The sequence below is a fragment of the Mauremys reevesii genome, linkage group 15, assembly GCF_016161935.1.
Source record: "Mauremys reevesii isolate NIE-2019 linkage group 15, ASM1616193v1, whole genome shotgun sequence".
NCBI lineage: Eukaryota > Metazoa > Chordata > Testudines > Geoemydidae > Mauremys > Mauremys reevesii.
Genome location: NC_052637.1, coordinates 25,426,720 through 25,443,307, shown reverse-complemented (window position 1 = coordinate 25,443,307; position 16,588 = coordinate 25,426,720). Strand labels below are relative to the sequence as shown.

Here is a 16,588-nt window from a genome sequence, read left to right as displayed (position 1 = left end):
TTAAATATGATTAATGGGCCAAATCCGGGCAGTCTCACTCAGATTTTAGTCAGTCCTGACTCAGTCACAATTCCATTTGAATAAAAAACTCATCAGGGGATCAAGATTTAGACCCTTCAACAGCTGTGCCATGGAATAACACTAGGGTTTGGCTCACTATTAATAGTACATTTTCTCAGGCTATAGGGAGAGCTGGTTGAAAATTTTCCATCAACACTTTTTTTCATTGGGAATCGGGGTATGTGACACAATGGAAGTTTCTGCAGAAAGGGTCTCCTTTCCTTGAAAATGTTTGATTTTTTGTTGGAAACCCCAAAACCAAATTTTTGTTTATTTTCAGAAGTTTTCAGCTGAATTTTTCTTGGTTCCTGATGAAAATCTGAAATTTCCATTTGGGTGAAAAAAACAACTTTCCAGCCACCCCCAGCTGGACGTACAGAGAACAGCAAGTCCGGGTTGTAGATATGAGACAGAGGGACAGAGACAAGATTGACAGCTGTAAGGAGCAGCATTTATCTACAGCTCACACAGCCTGTCATTCCCAGAACAAACTCACTCACTGTTTGCTTCTTGGCTCCGATTGCACTCCTACTTCCTGAAAAGCTGGAAAGAGTTAACAGCTGCAGGCAGTTGGGTGAGTTCAGGTGTGTCACTTTCTTTCATTCCCCCTGCGCTGTGCAGTTACAGTGTGTGTAGTTGGAAGGAAGAGGAGCTCAGAAATGGCTGACTGTGGCCTCGCTGCTCCAGAAGGGCTGCCCCAGGAACTGGTACTAGGTGGCCCTGTCACTAAGGCAAAAGGGCACCAGGTCTGTGAGGGCAATGACTTCTCAGGTGAGAAAACTGAGGGTGAAGAGTTGAATGGCCGTGAAAGCCCAGAAGCGACTAGCGCAGGACCTGACCTGCAGGGCAGTTTGATTGTAAATGGCTCTGGGATGGCAATGGGCCAGCCTGGCCTTCTGGAGCAGGGGAACAGTCTGGAGGATGGGCAAGAGATCCTGTGCGACTTCTGCATGGCCCAGAAGGTCCTGGCAGTGAAGTCCTGTTTGACCTGCATGGTGAATTACTGTGAGGACCACCTCCGGCCTCACCTGGAGAACAGCAAGCTGTGGAGCCACAAGCTGATGGACCCCGCAAAGGACATTGACCTGCAGACCTGTGAGACTCACAAAGGCCACTTGGGGTGGTTCTGCCAGACCGACCTGGTGTGTGTCTGTGAGGAGTGCCTGGCCGAAGAGCACAAGGGGCACAACTTGCTCACCTGTGAGGCAGCCAGGAAGGACAATGAGGTATGTCACTGCCTGGTATTTATTGGTGTTCATTGGGGGTACAGAGTGATCCAGGATGCAGAGGGGCATAGAGGCAGGGTGGGGCCCAGGGCCTTCTCACTCACAGCCTTTATACACTGGTCTTACGCTGTTGGTGTCAGTGGGTTTACTCCTGGTTGAAGCTGCTCTTGGTTTCATTAATTAGTTACTTGTACTTTATAGCAAAGAGGGATTTGTTGTCCCTGGCTGTGGGCCAAATCCTCAAGTCTTTACTCAGGTTCTACCCTGTCAAAACCGCCACTCACACTGGTGTAAAGCAGGAGTAACCCCATTAACATCAATGGGCCTGATTCTCCAGGGCTCAAGATCGTGTGTCACTACTTCTCCCTGTGCCAAGTGGGTATAAATCGCTACTGTTCTGATTCAGAGCTCAGAATTGGGCTCAACAGAGTGACAAAGGAGTGAAACCCGGTGAGGGGATGTCGGGCCCACTGACTTAGTAAGGAGTAAAGGCTCCAGGATTTGACCCTAGAGCGCACCACTGTGTAGTGTGTAGCACTGAAAGACTCTGGTTTGAGGAGTCTGGGCAGACAGTATTTACACTGCACATGGAGTTTTTCTTCCTATACTGAGTGAGATACAAATCTGTGCCCTTTGCAGCTTGTGTTTACCTTCCCTTCCCACTCCCAGCTGGGGGGAAATGGGCTCCATTCCAGGAGCAGGTAGCTGTTGCCAGTACCTGCATGGGAAGGTTTGTTAAAAATGCTGTTGATTCATCCGTGAATGGGCTAAAGGTTTCCTGGTTTAAAATGAGCCAATGGTGTGTCTCAGTGGTGTAAGCTTTATAAAGAGAATTCTAGTTGTGCCTATAACCTGTCCCCCCCCCGACCAGCCTGGCTTTGGTATGGTATGTGAGAATCAAATGGGCTATTTCATGTTAGTACTCTGGTCTTTTTGTTATGGGTAAAATTTTCTGAAGGACCTATGGGATTCAGGAGCCCAAGTCCCATTATCAAGAGTGACTTAGGGCCCAATTTTAAAAGGTATCTAGGGGCCTAAAGATGCAGTTAGGTGTTTGGAGGGATTTCAGTCGGAGTTCAATGCCTGGGTGCTTTTGAAAATTTCACTAAGCATCTGCCTGTCTCTTTAGGTGCCTGAATACCTTTCAAAACCTGGCCATGAGTCACTTTTGAAACTATGACCTAGGGCCCCAAGTTCCTTAGGTGCTTTTGATAAATTTACCCTATGACACATTTAGGTGGATAAGGCGGGGAAGGGGCATGATCCTGCAGTCCCTACTTGTAGGTGTCATCCTTACTAATACAAGACAGTTTGCATGAGGAAGGATTGGACCTGTGGGTAAGAGAACCCATTTTCCCCGTTTGATTCTGCCAGAGGAGCCTCTCTCCTCTCCCACTTTGTATCCACCCTTGGTGACTAGGCCGTTGCTGTGAGTATAGGATATGTCCTGGCAGCTGCAGTGAATCATAGCTTAGAAACTGGGTGGAGATATGGTTCCCAGTTGTCCTTACCACATCTATGAAGTAACCTTTTCTCTTGTTCTGACATGCCATCCTGGGATCTGACAGCCAGTGTCTATTCTTGAAGTTAGAGGTTTCCGGTTAGCAGCCCCAACCCCCTTCTCCTGCTCCCCTTTTCCACCATTGACTTCAAAGGGTTCAGAGCCAGTCTGAATTTAACCCCTTTTCTGTTATCCTGCAGTCAGCAGGTTCTTTCCCCGCTCTTCCTTTATCTAAAGCCTCCCAAATCTCAATACCATTCACACACTCAATACCATTCCTCCTGGGGACTGGTTGCAACAAAGACAAAATACATGGCCTGGAATGTGCTGTGGAATATATTTCTCTTTTGATGCATAGGGCCTGGCAGACACTCAAAGGACAGGATGCATTGGTGAATAATCCCTATTGCTTATTTTATTGGGGTACCAAATTCTGAGTCGCCCAGGGTACTCTTTGAGGAATGGTCAGCTTTGTTGCCGGCGTATAGGATCAGATTTCCAGTGGAGCTCAAATCCCATCTAGGCACCTAAGTGAAGAGGTCACACTTTCAAAAGTGCCTAACACCTCCCATTGGAACCAGTGGGAACTGCTGGGTACTGAGTAATCTCAAACAACTGCCCATGGTCTTATTTATAGATGTCTAATGCTCTTTTGAATTTAACTAAGCTTTTGTCTTTGGTATCTTGTGGTGGAGAGTTCCACAGGTAATTATACATTTCATTAAAATAATCAGACCCTTTTGTTTTTGTTAGTCCTGGCTGAACCACAGAAGATTTAGAGTTTCGAATTGGTCTGGATAAACCAAATTTTGGCTCCTTCTCTGAATCTATGGGGTCTTCAAAATTGCTCTGGAAAAGTCATGAGAACAGTCTTTCTTGTGAGCTTTTTAGCATTCTGACTCAAGTCCATGTGTGGAACCAAGGGTCTTGGGTCTTCCCTCACCTACATGGATGTAAATCTGGAGTAACTCCACTGAAGTCAACGGAGTTAAACAAGTGTGAAAACCAGTATAAAGGAGAGCAGACTCAGACCCTAGAAGTGAGAGGGAAACTTCTTTCAGAACCTTGAAAATTTTTGCATCAAATTTGAGTCTAGAAGTGTTCCAAGATTTGGGTGGGGTGGAGGGATTGGTTTTACATTTGTTAACCATTCCAGGTGTTCCTAGTCTTTGTATGAAAGATCAAGGCAAAATCCAAACCCCAGGCTCTTGTATTTTCCCCATTCATTGATTTGGATTCTGACACTTCCCTTCCACTGTTCTGGATGACTAAGCTTCTTAGGGCTTAGTTACTGCAGCCATGTGTGACCAAGGATGTTTTATTATTCTGTTGCTGTCATAGGCTTTCCCAGGTACTGAAGGTAGCAGGAGCTGCAGAGACAGCATTTTCCAATTTATCGTGTTGCTGGAAAAAATGACACACTCCCCAGATCAGACAGAAGCTAATAAAAATGTCCAGAGTGTTGTGAGCCCTGCTCTTGTCTGTGTGAAGTGGCACGGGTTCCAGCTGGCTGCTTTGGGTAACCAAAAATCAGTTATAGAGTTTCACAAAAAAAACCCTCTCTGCTATCCTGTCTGATCACTGAGAGAGTGGATTGTTAACACCTGCTTCATCCATTCACAGAGTGAACTTGTGCAGACCCAAGCAGAGTACGACTGGAAACTGAAGTCCGCTGAAAACGCAATTGTCAAGTTGCAGAATAATACACAGTCTATAGTGGTAAGGACAGAACTTGGGTTATTTCTTCTCCTCAGATTAAACTGAACCCATAATAATGGCATGAAAATGGTTGTATGATATTTAATGGGAGCCTGGATAATGGTCTTACACTCCTGTATGTGTGAAGTGTATGCAGCCTCCATGTCTCTGTCATCCGCAGACATCTCCATGCCTGTTCCATGCCACTGGCATGCTCTCCCCTCTCTGGTCACAAGCTGCTACTCACATTCCATTAAAAACCCTGAGAAGCAGGACAATAACGTGCTAATGGGGCAGGTTGGATGGAAGGGTGGGTAGGACACTCACCCGAGACTTGGGTTCAATTCCCTGCTCTGCCACAGTCTTCCTGTGTGACCTTGGGCAAATCACTTAGTCTCCCTCTGGCTCTGCTTCCCACCTGTACAATAGGGAGAATCACACTGCCCTGCCTCTCAGGTGTTGTGAGGAGCAATATGTTAAAAATTGTGAGGTGCTCAGACATGATAGTAATGGGGGCCGGATATCTACCTCAGATAGAGAGATTTATACCACTGAGAATCTAGCCCATTAACTATTACATAAAAAAACAGCTTGACACCAAAGATTGAACTGGGAGCTCAGAGAGCTGCAATAGCTCAACTAAAGCTCCCTACATGGGGCTATAACTAACTCATTTCCTCTGTGTATTGCACACAGAAGGGGACCTGTAACAAACATTCACCTGGCGGTTACGCTGAGATACTGAATTCCAAATTCTTTGGACAAACTCAGATCACATCTCAACATCACAGCTCAAGCTCACCTCCAGCCCTGAAGGGCAGTTCTAACCTGAAAAGTGACTATAAAAAGACAGTGGTGTCCTAGCCTGGGTAGAATCAGGATGTCCAGAGGCCACATGACAATTAAAATGCACCACTGTCAAAAGCTGAAAAATTCCACTGAATTTCAGGCTTGTTTTGAATTGTGGGGGAGATTTTTGGGCTGCTTTGCCTTTGAGCGAATGGGTTTGTTCATCTTGTGAGGGAACACTTGCAAGTGCCAAAAGATTTAGTATTCCAGGGCAGGATCAGCTTTGTGCTGGCTTCTGTTTGTGGAGAATCCACCCAGAACTTTTGTTTGATGATATCATCCAGCTGCGTGTGTGAGGCATCTTTGGTGAGTGTCATCTCCACAGGGCTTCCAAAGAGCAGTGCCATGTTTAAACAGTTGGAAAAGGTGACCAATTGTATTAATTGTTACCCTCTTGAAATTGCCCTGTGCTGGTGCAATAATACTCACGTAAACCCACAGACTTCACTGCATGGGACAGCCTCCACAGCTGCTTCCCCGGTTAGCACTGTTCTGATGTTTCTTTTCTGCATGGCAATTCATGGTAATTCCAGAACCAACCCCCAGGACATGGCTGATGAGCTATGAAGCCCTTCATTGCTAGGTGGCTGCTTCAAATCTAGGGGAAAGTTGTTACCTCCTGATAGCCTCTGTTAGATAATTTGCTGGTTTGAGTCCAGTTTCTATTTCTGGATGAATTTTCAGATCAACCTTACACTGCCACTGGCTCTGACTCGCCTCTTTGTAGGCAGTCGGAGCTGAAATGGGAGTTAGGTGTTTAAATACTTTGAGGATCTGGTCCTCAACTCTGATAATCTGGGAGAATGAGGGTTTTTTGTTTGATTTACAAGGAAGTGTGGAGTGGATCCAAGTCAGCCTGGTTGTAGCCATCTTGCTGGAGAGATCCTGTAAACTCTCCATGAGGCCACATGGTACTTTCCCCCCAGGGATTGTTGAGTAGAAATCAGGGCAGAATTTTACCCTGTGATTCATTAAAGTTATGCCTTATTTCCATTTCCAGCAGCAGGGCTCAAGCCCCAGAGCAAGTGGGGCTGCATCCTCTGTGCCACACAATACCTGTCCTACTTCAATAATGAGAAGGGATCCTGTTTGTTTTCTCACGGTGTTACCTTCTCAGTTATCCATTGGAAGTGCTTCCATGTCTGTTTCTGTGTGTACTTTGCTTTGTCACATGGGAAGCTCATTGTGGGAACAGAGGTATTCCTCCTGTGGATTTTCTCCTCTTCCTGTTGGTACTTCGAGAGGCCCCCCCCAAAAAAACTCCCCAGTCCTCCACAGCAAGTCTCAATGCTTTGTAACTTGGCCACCAGCCTTATAAATAGGCTTGGCAGAATTTTATTTTTATTTTATCATTTCAGCCGACTGTTCAGATTTATTTTTAAGCATTTTTATTGTTTATTCATTTAAACGTTTACAATTGTGGGAAGTTATGGGAGTGTCAGTCAGTGGGGAGGTCAAACAATAATTATTTCATGACAGTGCATGTTGAGATTCAGCAAATGAAAACTTGATAACCATTACCACAGAAATGGTCAGCATCACATGTCAAAATAGCCAAAGTCACTAGCCTCAACTCAAACTCTGCCAAGTGCTCAGGCAGCATGTTTCTTTGCTGTGCCTGTCTGTGAATTTTGATTATTGTTGATGGAAATATTTTTTCACCAGTTTGGGTATGTATGGCGAAATCGATTTTTACTGACCCCTACCAATACAAATCTAATCCTTCCATGCTGATTTACAAAGAAATGATGGGGATTAACTGGGATGTCAGCACTGTGCCATACTCATTCAGAAGGCTTGCTGTTGGGTTGCTGGTGTCAAATCCTCCCATAGCCAGGAGCTGGGCAATGCATAACTGGTTCAGGCCTATGGTCCACTGTGATCTAACCCCATAACACAACGAAAGGGAAGACACGGTGCTACATGGGCATGCTTCCTTCGTCCTTCCAATTCTCTGTTCTGAAAAGAAATGTCATCTCCTTCCTGGGTCAGCTCAACACCTGCTGCAACTTTGATTGGGATTACAGGTTGCTCTTTTAACAGCATCCAGTGGTTCCACAGGTCGAGTTCACTTAACCCTTCTGTCACAGACAGGTATTTCCCTGGCCATGACCCTCAGTCAGTCAAAACCCAAGAGCCCTCCACTACTCTCAGGGCGTGTGTATGTGCATTTGTGGAGGTGTGTTGGGGAATAGGGGAAGAGACCAGGATCTGCTGGAAATGGGGCGGTGGCTTCCAGTCCCTTGGTTTGGATTCACTGATTAGCTGTTGCTGCCACTGCCTTTGTGCTATGGAGGCATCTCCACAGTGATTAGAAAATGTTGTTTGCACATCCTGATGCATTTGCCAGGAAGGTGCAGTGGCGACACAGCGAGGCCGGTTGGAAAAGTCAACAGCGGTGGCTTTTGTCCCTGTAGAGTTCTATCTCCGAAGTGAAGAGCCTGGTATCTGGGCAGTTTGGGGAGCTGTTGGAAGCCGTCAAGATGGCCCACTCGGATGTACTGGCATTTCTAGAGGAGAAGGAACGTGTGGCGGTGAATCAAGCCAACGGGATAAAGATCCATCTGGAGCAAAAGCGTGCTGTCATGGAAGAGAATAAACTGAGGCTGGAGAAGATGGCCCTCTACACCAGTGACATCCTGTTCCTTAAGGTACCATGATGGACAAGGCCTTTCCATTATAAAGACCCGGGGGATGGTGTGTCTGTAGATTAGCGTTTGGTTTGAGGCATTCAGGTCAAGTGTGCAGTATGATTAGACTGCATTGTGCCATTTTATAATTGAAAAATGATGCCAAGCCTCCTTAGAACATCTCCTGTAACCTGAAATGGAGATTCTGACTCCAAATTCAGAACTGATTGGCCCTCCCTAGGCTGTGGAGTGTAAGACTGGGAGTGTCCAAAGTGCCTCCCGGCCATAAAGTGCTCTGAAATCTTCTAGGAAGAGAGAGAAAGGGAGATTTTTTTCATCTTTGTTTTTAAAGAAGGAAAACATTTCAGACCTCTAAAGGCCATCTTGTTTGCGTCTAAACTGTGCAAAGCTCCTGGGTGAAGATGATAGAACTTAGCAACTTCTAGAGATAAAGGTGTAGGGCAAAGACTTCTCTTCGTTCTCCCTGGAACTGGCTGAGATACATTATTAGCCTACAGCCAACAACATTGTAATTTCATTATAAATGGTGGGTGTGTTGTTTCCTTCATTATTTTATGACCATGGTCGTCTTTTTCTAATGCCGTCAGAGTACAAGGAAACTTGTAGTGAGGTCCAGAGATTGCTGTTCCTCGGCTTTAGCTTTACAATCATAAAGTTTATCTGGTGAACTTCATATTCAGCTGATCTTAAATATCTCCCAAAATACAGGTTCCTGTATCAGCTGAGTTTAACTTCTTCAGGCCTGCAATGGACGGTTAAGGGTCAGAGTCTGCTCCCACTAAAGTCAATTGGGATTTTGCTAGTAACTTCATGGTGAAATGGATCTGGTACAAAAACAGCCAAATATATGAGGAAAATGAGCAAAAATAGAATTGTTTTTTTGGCAGGAATATTGTGAGCTCAAGAAGAACACAGGGGATGATGCACTTCCCAGTGTTTATATTGGACTCAAAGATAAACTGTCAGGGATCAGAAGGGTCATCTCAGAGTCAACAGAACACTTGCTACAGCTTGTACAAACCACCTATAAGGAAAAGCTCCAGGAGTTTTCAAAGGAAGGTGAGTCTTATCCTCTGCCTTGCAGCTGTTTAAATGTACATTTGCACAGCTCTCCGTGTGTGCGTACGAACACTTTAGTGCTGTCACCAAATGGCAAAAGTGAGGCCCTGATAAAATGCATGCTTCCCGGGGTCCCAGGAATTGCCAATCCCAAGGTCACAGTGGCAGAGTCAGGAATAGAAGCCACCAGACAATCCTTCCTGTCTGCAATGAGATCATCATGCTGGATTTGCAACATCACACACTGATTCCTATGGTAACAGATTGTGATGTAGAGCTTGTGATTTTACTGGATGTCCAAACATGAGGGGAAAGTGGGTTGATTAAGGGGTGTGTGTGTTGGGGGCAGGGCCAGCGCTTCCATTAGGCAACCCTAGGCGGTCGCCTAGGGTGCCAGGATTCGGGGGGTGGCATTTTGTGCGCTCCCCATAGGTTGCACGGGAGCTTCCGGTTCCGTTCCCGTTGCGCCGCCGAAGAAGGACCTTCTGCCAACGTGCCGTGGAAAACAGCGGCAGGCAATTGAGCAGCTCAATGACTGCCGCTGTCGCCTGCGGCATTTTGGCGGAGGGTCCTTCTTCGGTGCCGCGATGGGAGCGGAACCGGAAGCTCCCGCGTGCCCCATGGGGATCGCACAAAATGCCGCCCCCCCGATTCTGCCTAGGGCGCCAGAAACTCTGGCGCTGCTCCTGGTTGGGGGTGATGTGTCTATTTAAGCACAATACTGTGATTAGAAAAGAGAGCAAGCAGAATGTATAGACCTCCCAGTTATATCCCCCTCCCCTCACTATTTAACTTTGTCCCAGTCTTTCTTTCAAATGATCAACCCATTGCAATCAGCAGTTAATGATTTACTATGTGAAAAGGCCTGGATATTACCTAGGTTGCATCCTAATGCCTTTTAAGTCCACAATAGAAATCTGATAAGCAATATGAGTCTGACAGGATCCAGCTGAATTCCTCACCCTCCCATGCATTAACATTATCAGCTGGCTCTCCGCAATGCCACTTGTTTATATGTAGTCACTCCTGTTTTCCCCAGCAAAGCAAAGGCTATTTGCTATTAAGTGCTAGTGCTGTATGGAGGCCACAGCATCAATCCTGCCTTGCTGGCAGTCTTGACACAAAGTCAGCTATGAGCTGGAGGTGACAGCAAGGAAACCAGGCTCTTTCCCAGTGTGAATCAACTCAGCCACCTGGGGACTGAAGTTATTTCCTTGAGAAACATATGGCTAGGGGAGGGAGCTGTGGAATCCATGGTGATTTAGCTGGTTTTAACTCCATATGAGTTGTAGCATTTACAGCAAATGCGTTTTTTTTTCTTTCCTGGAATCAATGAATACTGCAATTTAATAATAATACTTTGTCCTTCTCTACTGCTGTCCATCCAGGGATCTCCAAATGCTCTATAAACATTGCCCACAATTATCCTCCCATGAGCTGGCTGTTTGGTGACACTCCCGGCAGTGCAAAGCAGCCAGAAAGCCAGCTTAACCAGGCACATGGGGATTCCCTCATACCAGTGGCATAGGGCTGGTGATGCCCATCCTAGCCCCAGCATGGAAACTTACCTCTGTCATCTCAAGCTATTGCTTCTCCCATTCCCCCATGATTTCAGTCCTGCCCTTTTGTGGGTACAACCTGATAGCTCTTGCTGATTTCTTATCGTCTCATCTCTCCTGTTTTCTATCTTGCTGTTCATTGACTCTCCCTGAATGAAGGACTTTTATTGGGACTGACCTGCAGCCCTGACGACTCTCATCTCCACCTGTTGCTTTGCAGTTTGATTCTGTTCTCCTCTGGGTTTGCTCTCCCTTCCGTTTCTGCACGCTTGAGTATGATTGGGTTTATGCCAGAGAAACACCTGGCAAGGAAGGACATGAAGCAGCTGCCTAGGGTACAGGTCTTGTGTTTTGAGTTTAGCTGATCAGAGAGACATCACGAAGCCCTAAAAATGTTCTGGACTGTGCCACACCAGCCACGAGTGCCCTTCCTAGGGTGGTGTGCAGCAGGAACGGTGAGGCTGTTGCACTCTGCTGTGCATGTGCCTGCACAAATACAATCAAGCACCAGGCATTGTCCATTGCACTGAATAAGTCCCTATTCCCTAAGACTTGAGTGCAAGAGGCAAGGCAGGCACCAAGACTAGGCATGTCTGAGGAGGTGTGGGGTTAAGTGCAGCCCTTTTCGTGTGTTTGAGGCACTAAGCTACCCAATCCGCTCTTCAGCCCTTCTACTGCCTTTAGGCTGGAGTAACTTACCAGGAGTATTCCCTGGTCATAGCTGAGACAGATGTAGCTCTGCAAGCCAGCTAGCAGGGCTCAGCAGGTGACATTTTGTGCTTGACTCCTCTACACCATGTTTCCTCTTACTGCTTACACAAAGTCCCAGGAGGCCAGGATTCAGTGGGCCTCATCCTGAGCTTATGCACTCCAGCTTCACACTGACGTTATTATTGATTGTCGTTTGTGTTACACCAGTGCAGTGAGGGAGGGATAGCTCAGTGGTTTGAGCATTGGCCTGCTAAACCCAGGGTTGTGAGTTCAATCCTTGAGGGGGCCACCTAGGGGGGGGGGGCAAAAATTGGTCCTGCTAGTGAAGGGCAGGGGGCTGGACTCGATGACCTTTCCTTCCTTCCAGTTCTAGGGTATATTGGTATATATTACCTTATATTTTCAGCGTGTGGTCCGTGGACCTCGGGGGGTCAGACTGTCTAAGATTTCCAAAGAGGTCCACACCTCCATTTGAAAATGTTTAGGGGTCTGCAAATGAAAACCACTGTAGTAATGCCTAGAGGCTCCATTCCAGGTCCTGTTCTGGTAGGGGCTGTTCCACTGCTCTGACCCCAAAGTGCAGAGAGTCAAAGGATGGAGTTAGCAGTGAGAGATCAGAATTGGGCCCAATGTCTTTGTGTGCTCATGAAACTATTTGTTCAAATTAAATGCCTGTGGAGCCAGACTGCTGGTTCTTAATCCTGATAACAATGTAATAGAACAGATCTTCACACAGTGTGCAGTCCACCTGTGGAACTCATTGCCGAGGGATATTGTGAAGGCCAAAAGTATAACCAGACTCAAAAAAGAATGAAATAACTTCATGGAGGACAGGTCCATCAATGGCTATTAGCTAAGATAGTCAAGGACACACCACCATGCTCTGGGTGTCCCTAAACCTCTGACTGCCAGAAGCTGGGACTGGATGAGGGGGATGGATCACTTGCTAATTCCCCTGTTCTGTTCTTCACTCCCTCTGAAACATGTCACCAGCCACTGCTGGAAGACAGGAAACTGGGCTAGAGGGACCATTGGTCTGCCCCAGTATGGCCATTCTTATATTCTATCCCTCTGTCAGACAGCAGTGGCATGGAGCATATGCTCCATTCCCCTATGCTATTGGTATACTACCTTGAACAAACTCGCAGGGTTAGTTCTGAGAATGCTAATTGTCTTTTTGTTGTTGAAGAGGACTGTGGGATCAAAACAATGGTGTCCGCAATTGTACCATCCAGGCACCGCATATCGGCTCCAGATCCAGAGACTAGGAGTGACTTTCTCAAGTGTAAGTATTGGAATTAATGACTCTAAAGCAGATGAGGCTCTGGGGGAGAGGGGAATGGGAGTTTGGAAGAAGTTTCTAGAGAGTGATCTGGTTTTGTAGTTTATCTTGGATTATCGGTATTTTAGTTGTCTTAATTGTTATCGGCTGAAACATGAGCATGGCCGTAGCTTCTTTCAATCCCGGTGAAAATTGCCTGGGCTGTACAAAGGTATTCCGTTGCCCAGTGACGCTCTGGTAATTGAGTGTGTATAGTAGTGGAGTAGGATCCATAGCTCATATCTTGGGCTAACCAACATGGAGAGTGTCCACTGGAGAGGCCACCTTAGCCATTTCAGTAACAATTTTCTTTTCTATTTAGACTCACGCCCGTTAACGTTTGACCCAGTCACAGCCCACAGATATCTCAGGCTCTTGGAGGACAACCACAAAGTGACTAACACCACGCCCTGGGAACACTCCTACCCAGATCACCCTGAAAGATTTGAGCACTGGCGCCAGGTGCTGTCAGACAACAGCTTGTACATGGGTCGCTACTACTTTGAGGCTGACATAAGCGGAGCCGGCATTTACATTGGTATGACGTACAAAAGCATTGACCGGAAGGGGTCAGAAAGCAACAGCTGCATCTCGGGGAATAACTTCTCCTGGAGCATCCAGTGGCATGGCAAGGGGTTCTCTGCATGGCACAGTGATGTGGAGATCCCACTGAAAACAGACATGTTCAACAGGATAGGGGTCTATCTGGACTACCCCAAGGGCACTTTGTCCTTCTATGGTGTCGCTTCGGACACCATGACTCTGATACACAAGTTTGAGTGTGAATTTGCTGAGCCGCTGTACCCTGCTTTCTGGCTTTCGAAGAAAGAAAACTCCATCAGAATAATCAAAGCAGGGGATGCTGATGAGAAGACTCCTGCCTTTTCTTCTTCCTCAGAGGAAGCTGCTCCTTCCAACACACGTTTAGTGTCTGAGGTGGAAGCATTGGCTAGTACTTAGGTTGTAGATCAATATTAGTATTGTGGCAGCAGAGGCAGCAAGGGAATACCTGCTACTGGGGTTTTAATAAGAGTCCATAAATGAAGCTGGTTCTCAGCTTCCTATGCCTTAATGATGGAAAAGTCCTTTTAGGTCATGTAATCCAACTCCCAGGGGTCAGTGCAGATTGTTTCCTGCTATATATTCTTGAATGCTTTGTTCAGTAGGATTTGACCTTATTTCAACATGATGGGTGGGTATTCCACCAGTTCCCTTGGGAAACTTTTCCAGCTTCAAGGGACCTGATTCTGCGCTCGCTTACAGTGGCATAAACCAGGTGTGACTCTGTGGAAGTTAGCCTTGGGCCAAATCTGCAGGTAGCGTAGCTCTGTTGAACTCCATGGAGCTATGACGATTTATCCCAGCTGGAGATCTGGAGTGGAGTTACACTGGTGTACAACCTGTGTGAGAGGAGGAGCAGGCACTAATAGGTCAAGATCTCATCTATGGATAATATTCCTAATGTTCAGCCTACATTTCTTTTGCTCAGTTTCATTCTGTTACACCTGGTCTCATTGGAGGCAGAGTAGGTCAGTGGACAGGCAGGCTGGTCCAGCAGCTAGAGTGTTATCATGGGTATGGGGGGACCAGTGTTCACTTGCCTACACCACCACAGTCTCCTTGTGTGATGCTGGGCAAGTCGCTCAGTCTCTGTGTCTCAGTTCCCCGCCTGTCGAATGGGGATAATAGCCTTGCCCTACCTCTCAGGGGTGTTGTGAGGATAAACACACAAAAGATGATGAGATGCTCAGAGACTATGGTGATGAGTGCTTAAGCACCTTAGGTAGAACACTGGACTGGCAGGGAGGAGTTCTGTTCCTGAGTTGATGGGTGACCTTGGGCATCTTTGTGCTTCCATTAATTGATCTGTAAAATGGGGATAAAGATGCTTGCCCACCATTGTAAAAAAGGGGAGAGGAGCGCAGTGCTGCATTGCACATTGCTATATAACTAAATATTATTATTCTTTTCCTCTCTATCCCTCAAGTCTTCTCTACCTAATCTAGCCTTCTACTGAAACCACCTTTCTCTTTTACACTTCAGCCCATCACCCCAGCCCCATGTGTGCTGCCTTCCTATTTCATACTGCATCTAATCCAAGCTCTATCTTTGCCTTCATGCCTTTAAATAATCCTATTCCTGTCTAAATCTCTGAATTTCTACCCCCCCACCCATCTACTCCCTAGCCTGTCTTCTCCTTGCTCCTTTTCTGTCTGTCTCACTGGCAGCTTTGTACCTTCAGTCATGCTCTCGCCTACATTTGGAATAAATCTCCACTTCCTGTCCTCCAAATACCTCCTTCCAACAATACTTGAAACCCTCCTCAAACTCTCTTCTTCCTGAAACCTGCCTACCTTGTTTTCCTCAGTAAAAATCTCTCCACCTGAATGATTGTCCTGTGTCTTTATTCTATTGGTGACTGTAAGCACCCTGTGTTTGCAGGGTGCCACGCAAATATATGGTGCTTTATACACAGTAATCCCAGGACTCCCTTAGAATGCCACTACTTCAATAAGGCTGCACCAGTACACAGGCCAGCACCATGATGTGTTTTGCTCCATGACCCTGATACTGTTTGAAGCCCTGTGTGATGGGGTGTGTACCCTACACAGGTAATGAAAGGGTTAACAGGAGCCTGAGCCCAATTAGGCCACTGGGTGGCACCTGAGTGGGTGGTAGGCCTAGTTGGTGAGCAAGCCTAGCTGGCAGGGAGCTGGGCCTTCATAAAGGAAGGAGCTCAGGGTAGTGGGAAAGACACTAGGGAGGATACTCAGCAGAGGGGTAGCTGGATGTTTCTTCTCTTGGGCTAGAGGCAGAAAGAGGCCTGGGGCTAGAATTAGAGAGTTCTGAGTCAGGAGGAAGCCTGGGTATCTGGGGCAGGTTGTTCTGAGCCAGAAGGAAGCTGGAGGCAGTGAAGCCTAAGGGGTATCTGGGACTGGAGTGTGAAGGGCTGCAGGGGATGAGGGAAGAATTCTCCAGCCACTTTCTTGGCCCTAGAGAGGGGATGGTGCTGTAGGGAACAGGGAGGCCTGCAGGGCAAGGAGGGAAGATACCTAGAAGACAGAGGACTGGGACAAGCTCCTGCGGTTGACCCTGACACAAGAACCAGGACTCTAGGGAGAAGCCCTGGGAGGTTGTTGCTTGTTACAAAGAGCCCAGGAACAGGCTGGTGAAAAAGGCCCAAAGAAAAGCTAATGGTAGGAAGGAGTCCTGAGAGATGGCAGCAAGTGTCTGATGGAGCAGACCTTGGCTGCTTGTCCTAGGGTCCCTGGACTGAAACCCAGCATGGGACTGGAGTCCCCTACCAGCTAGTGGGAGGGTGGGGTGATTCCCCTCTGATGTAGGGGGATAAGGACAGGTCAGAGCCTGGAGAGAAGTGTCTCCAAACCACTGGGCCCAGAGTCAGGAGCCAGAGACCTGACAAGGAATTATTTGTTGGACTCTATTAGCCCAGAAGAGGTGACCCTAACCGTGACCATGCTGCAGCGCTGAGTTACGAGAAGAGGAGGACCACTTGTGGGGACACTACAGAGCAGCTCTCCCATGCCCAGCTGTGAGGGGCAGCCCCAGTGGTGAGTCCACTATTGCACACATGCTGATATAGACAAAGCCATTTTACAAGACACACCCTCGCTCCACTAATGCTAGTGAACCCAAGGCACAGTGCTCCCACATACGCTGTGATACCATCTGCGTTGGCCTTCCAGCAGCAAGCTGTAAGACTGCCTTTGATCTCCCTTCCTGTTCTGCCCCTATTTCAGACAGAGGGGTGAGGGAGAGGTGAGGTCTATACAGGGATATTGGGGTGTGATCCTAAATTAGGGGAAACATGGGGTTTCCTCATTCTGCCAACTACAAACCTTCAAAAATTATGAGTCTGTCTTAAAAAAAAATCATGTTTTTAAAGTTGGATTCTTTTCATTGACCTCCTGGTTTCTGAATGCTTCAGGTAC

General features: G+C 47.0%; 1 protein-coding gene across 1 annotated transcript; it reads left to right on the top strand.

The window, feature by feature from the left end:
- Window positions 1-624: 624 nt before the first annotated feature.
- Window positions 625-15,165, top strand: TRIM16 (tripartite motif containing 16). The gene is made up of 6 exons (XM_039500274.1): window positions 625-1,286; window positions 4,411-4,506; window positions 7,752-7,985; window positions 8,873-9,044; window positions 12,504-12,599; window positions 12,958-15,165. Exons 1-6 carry the CDS (start codon window positions 720-722, stop codon window positions 13,593-13,595), a joined length of 1,803 nt encoding a protein of 600 aa, XP_039356208.1. The 5' UTR covers window positions 625-719; the 3' UTR covers window positions 13,596-15,165.
- Window positions 15,166-16,588: the final 1,423 nt, after the last annotated feature.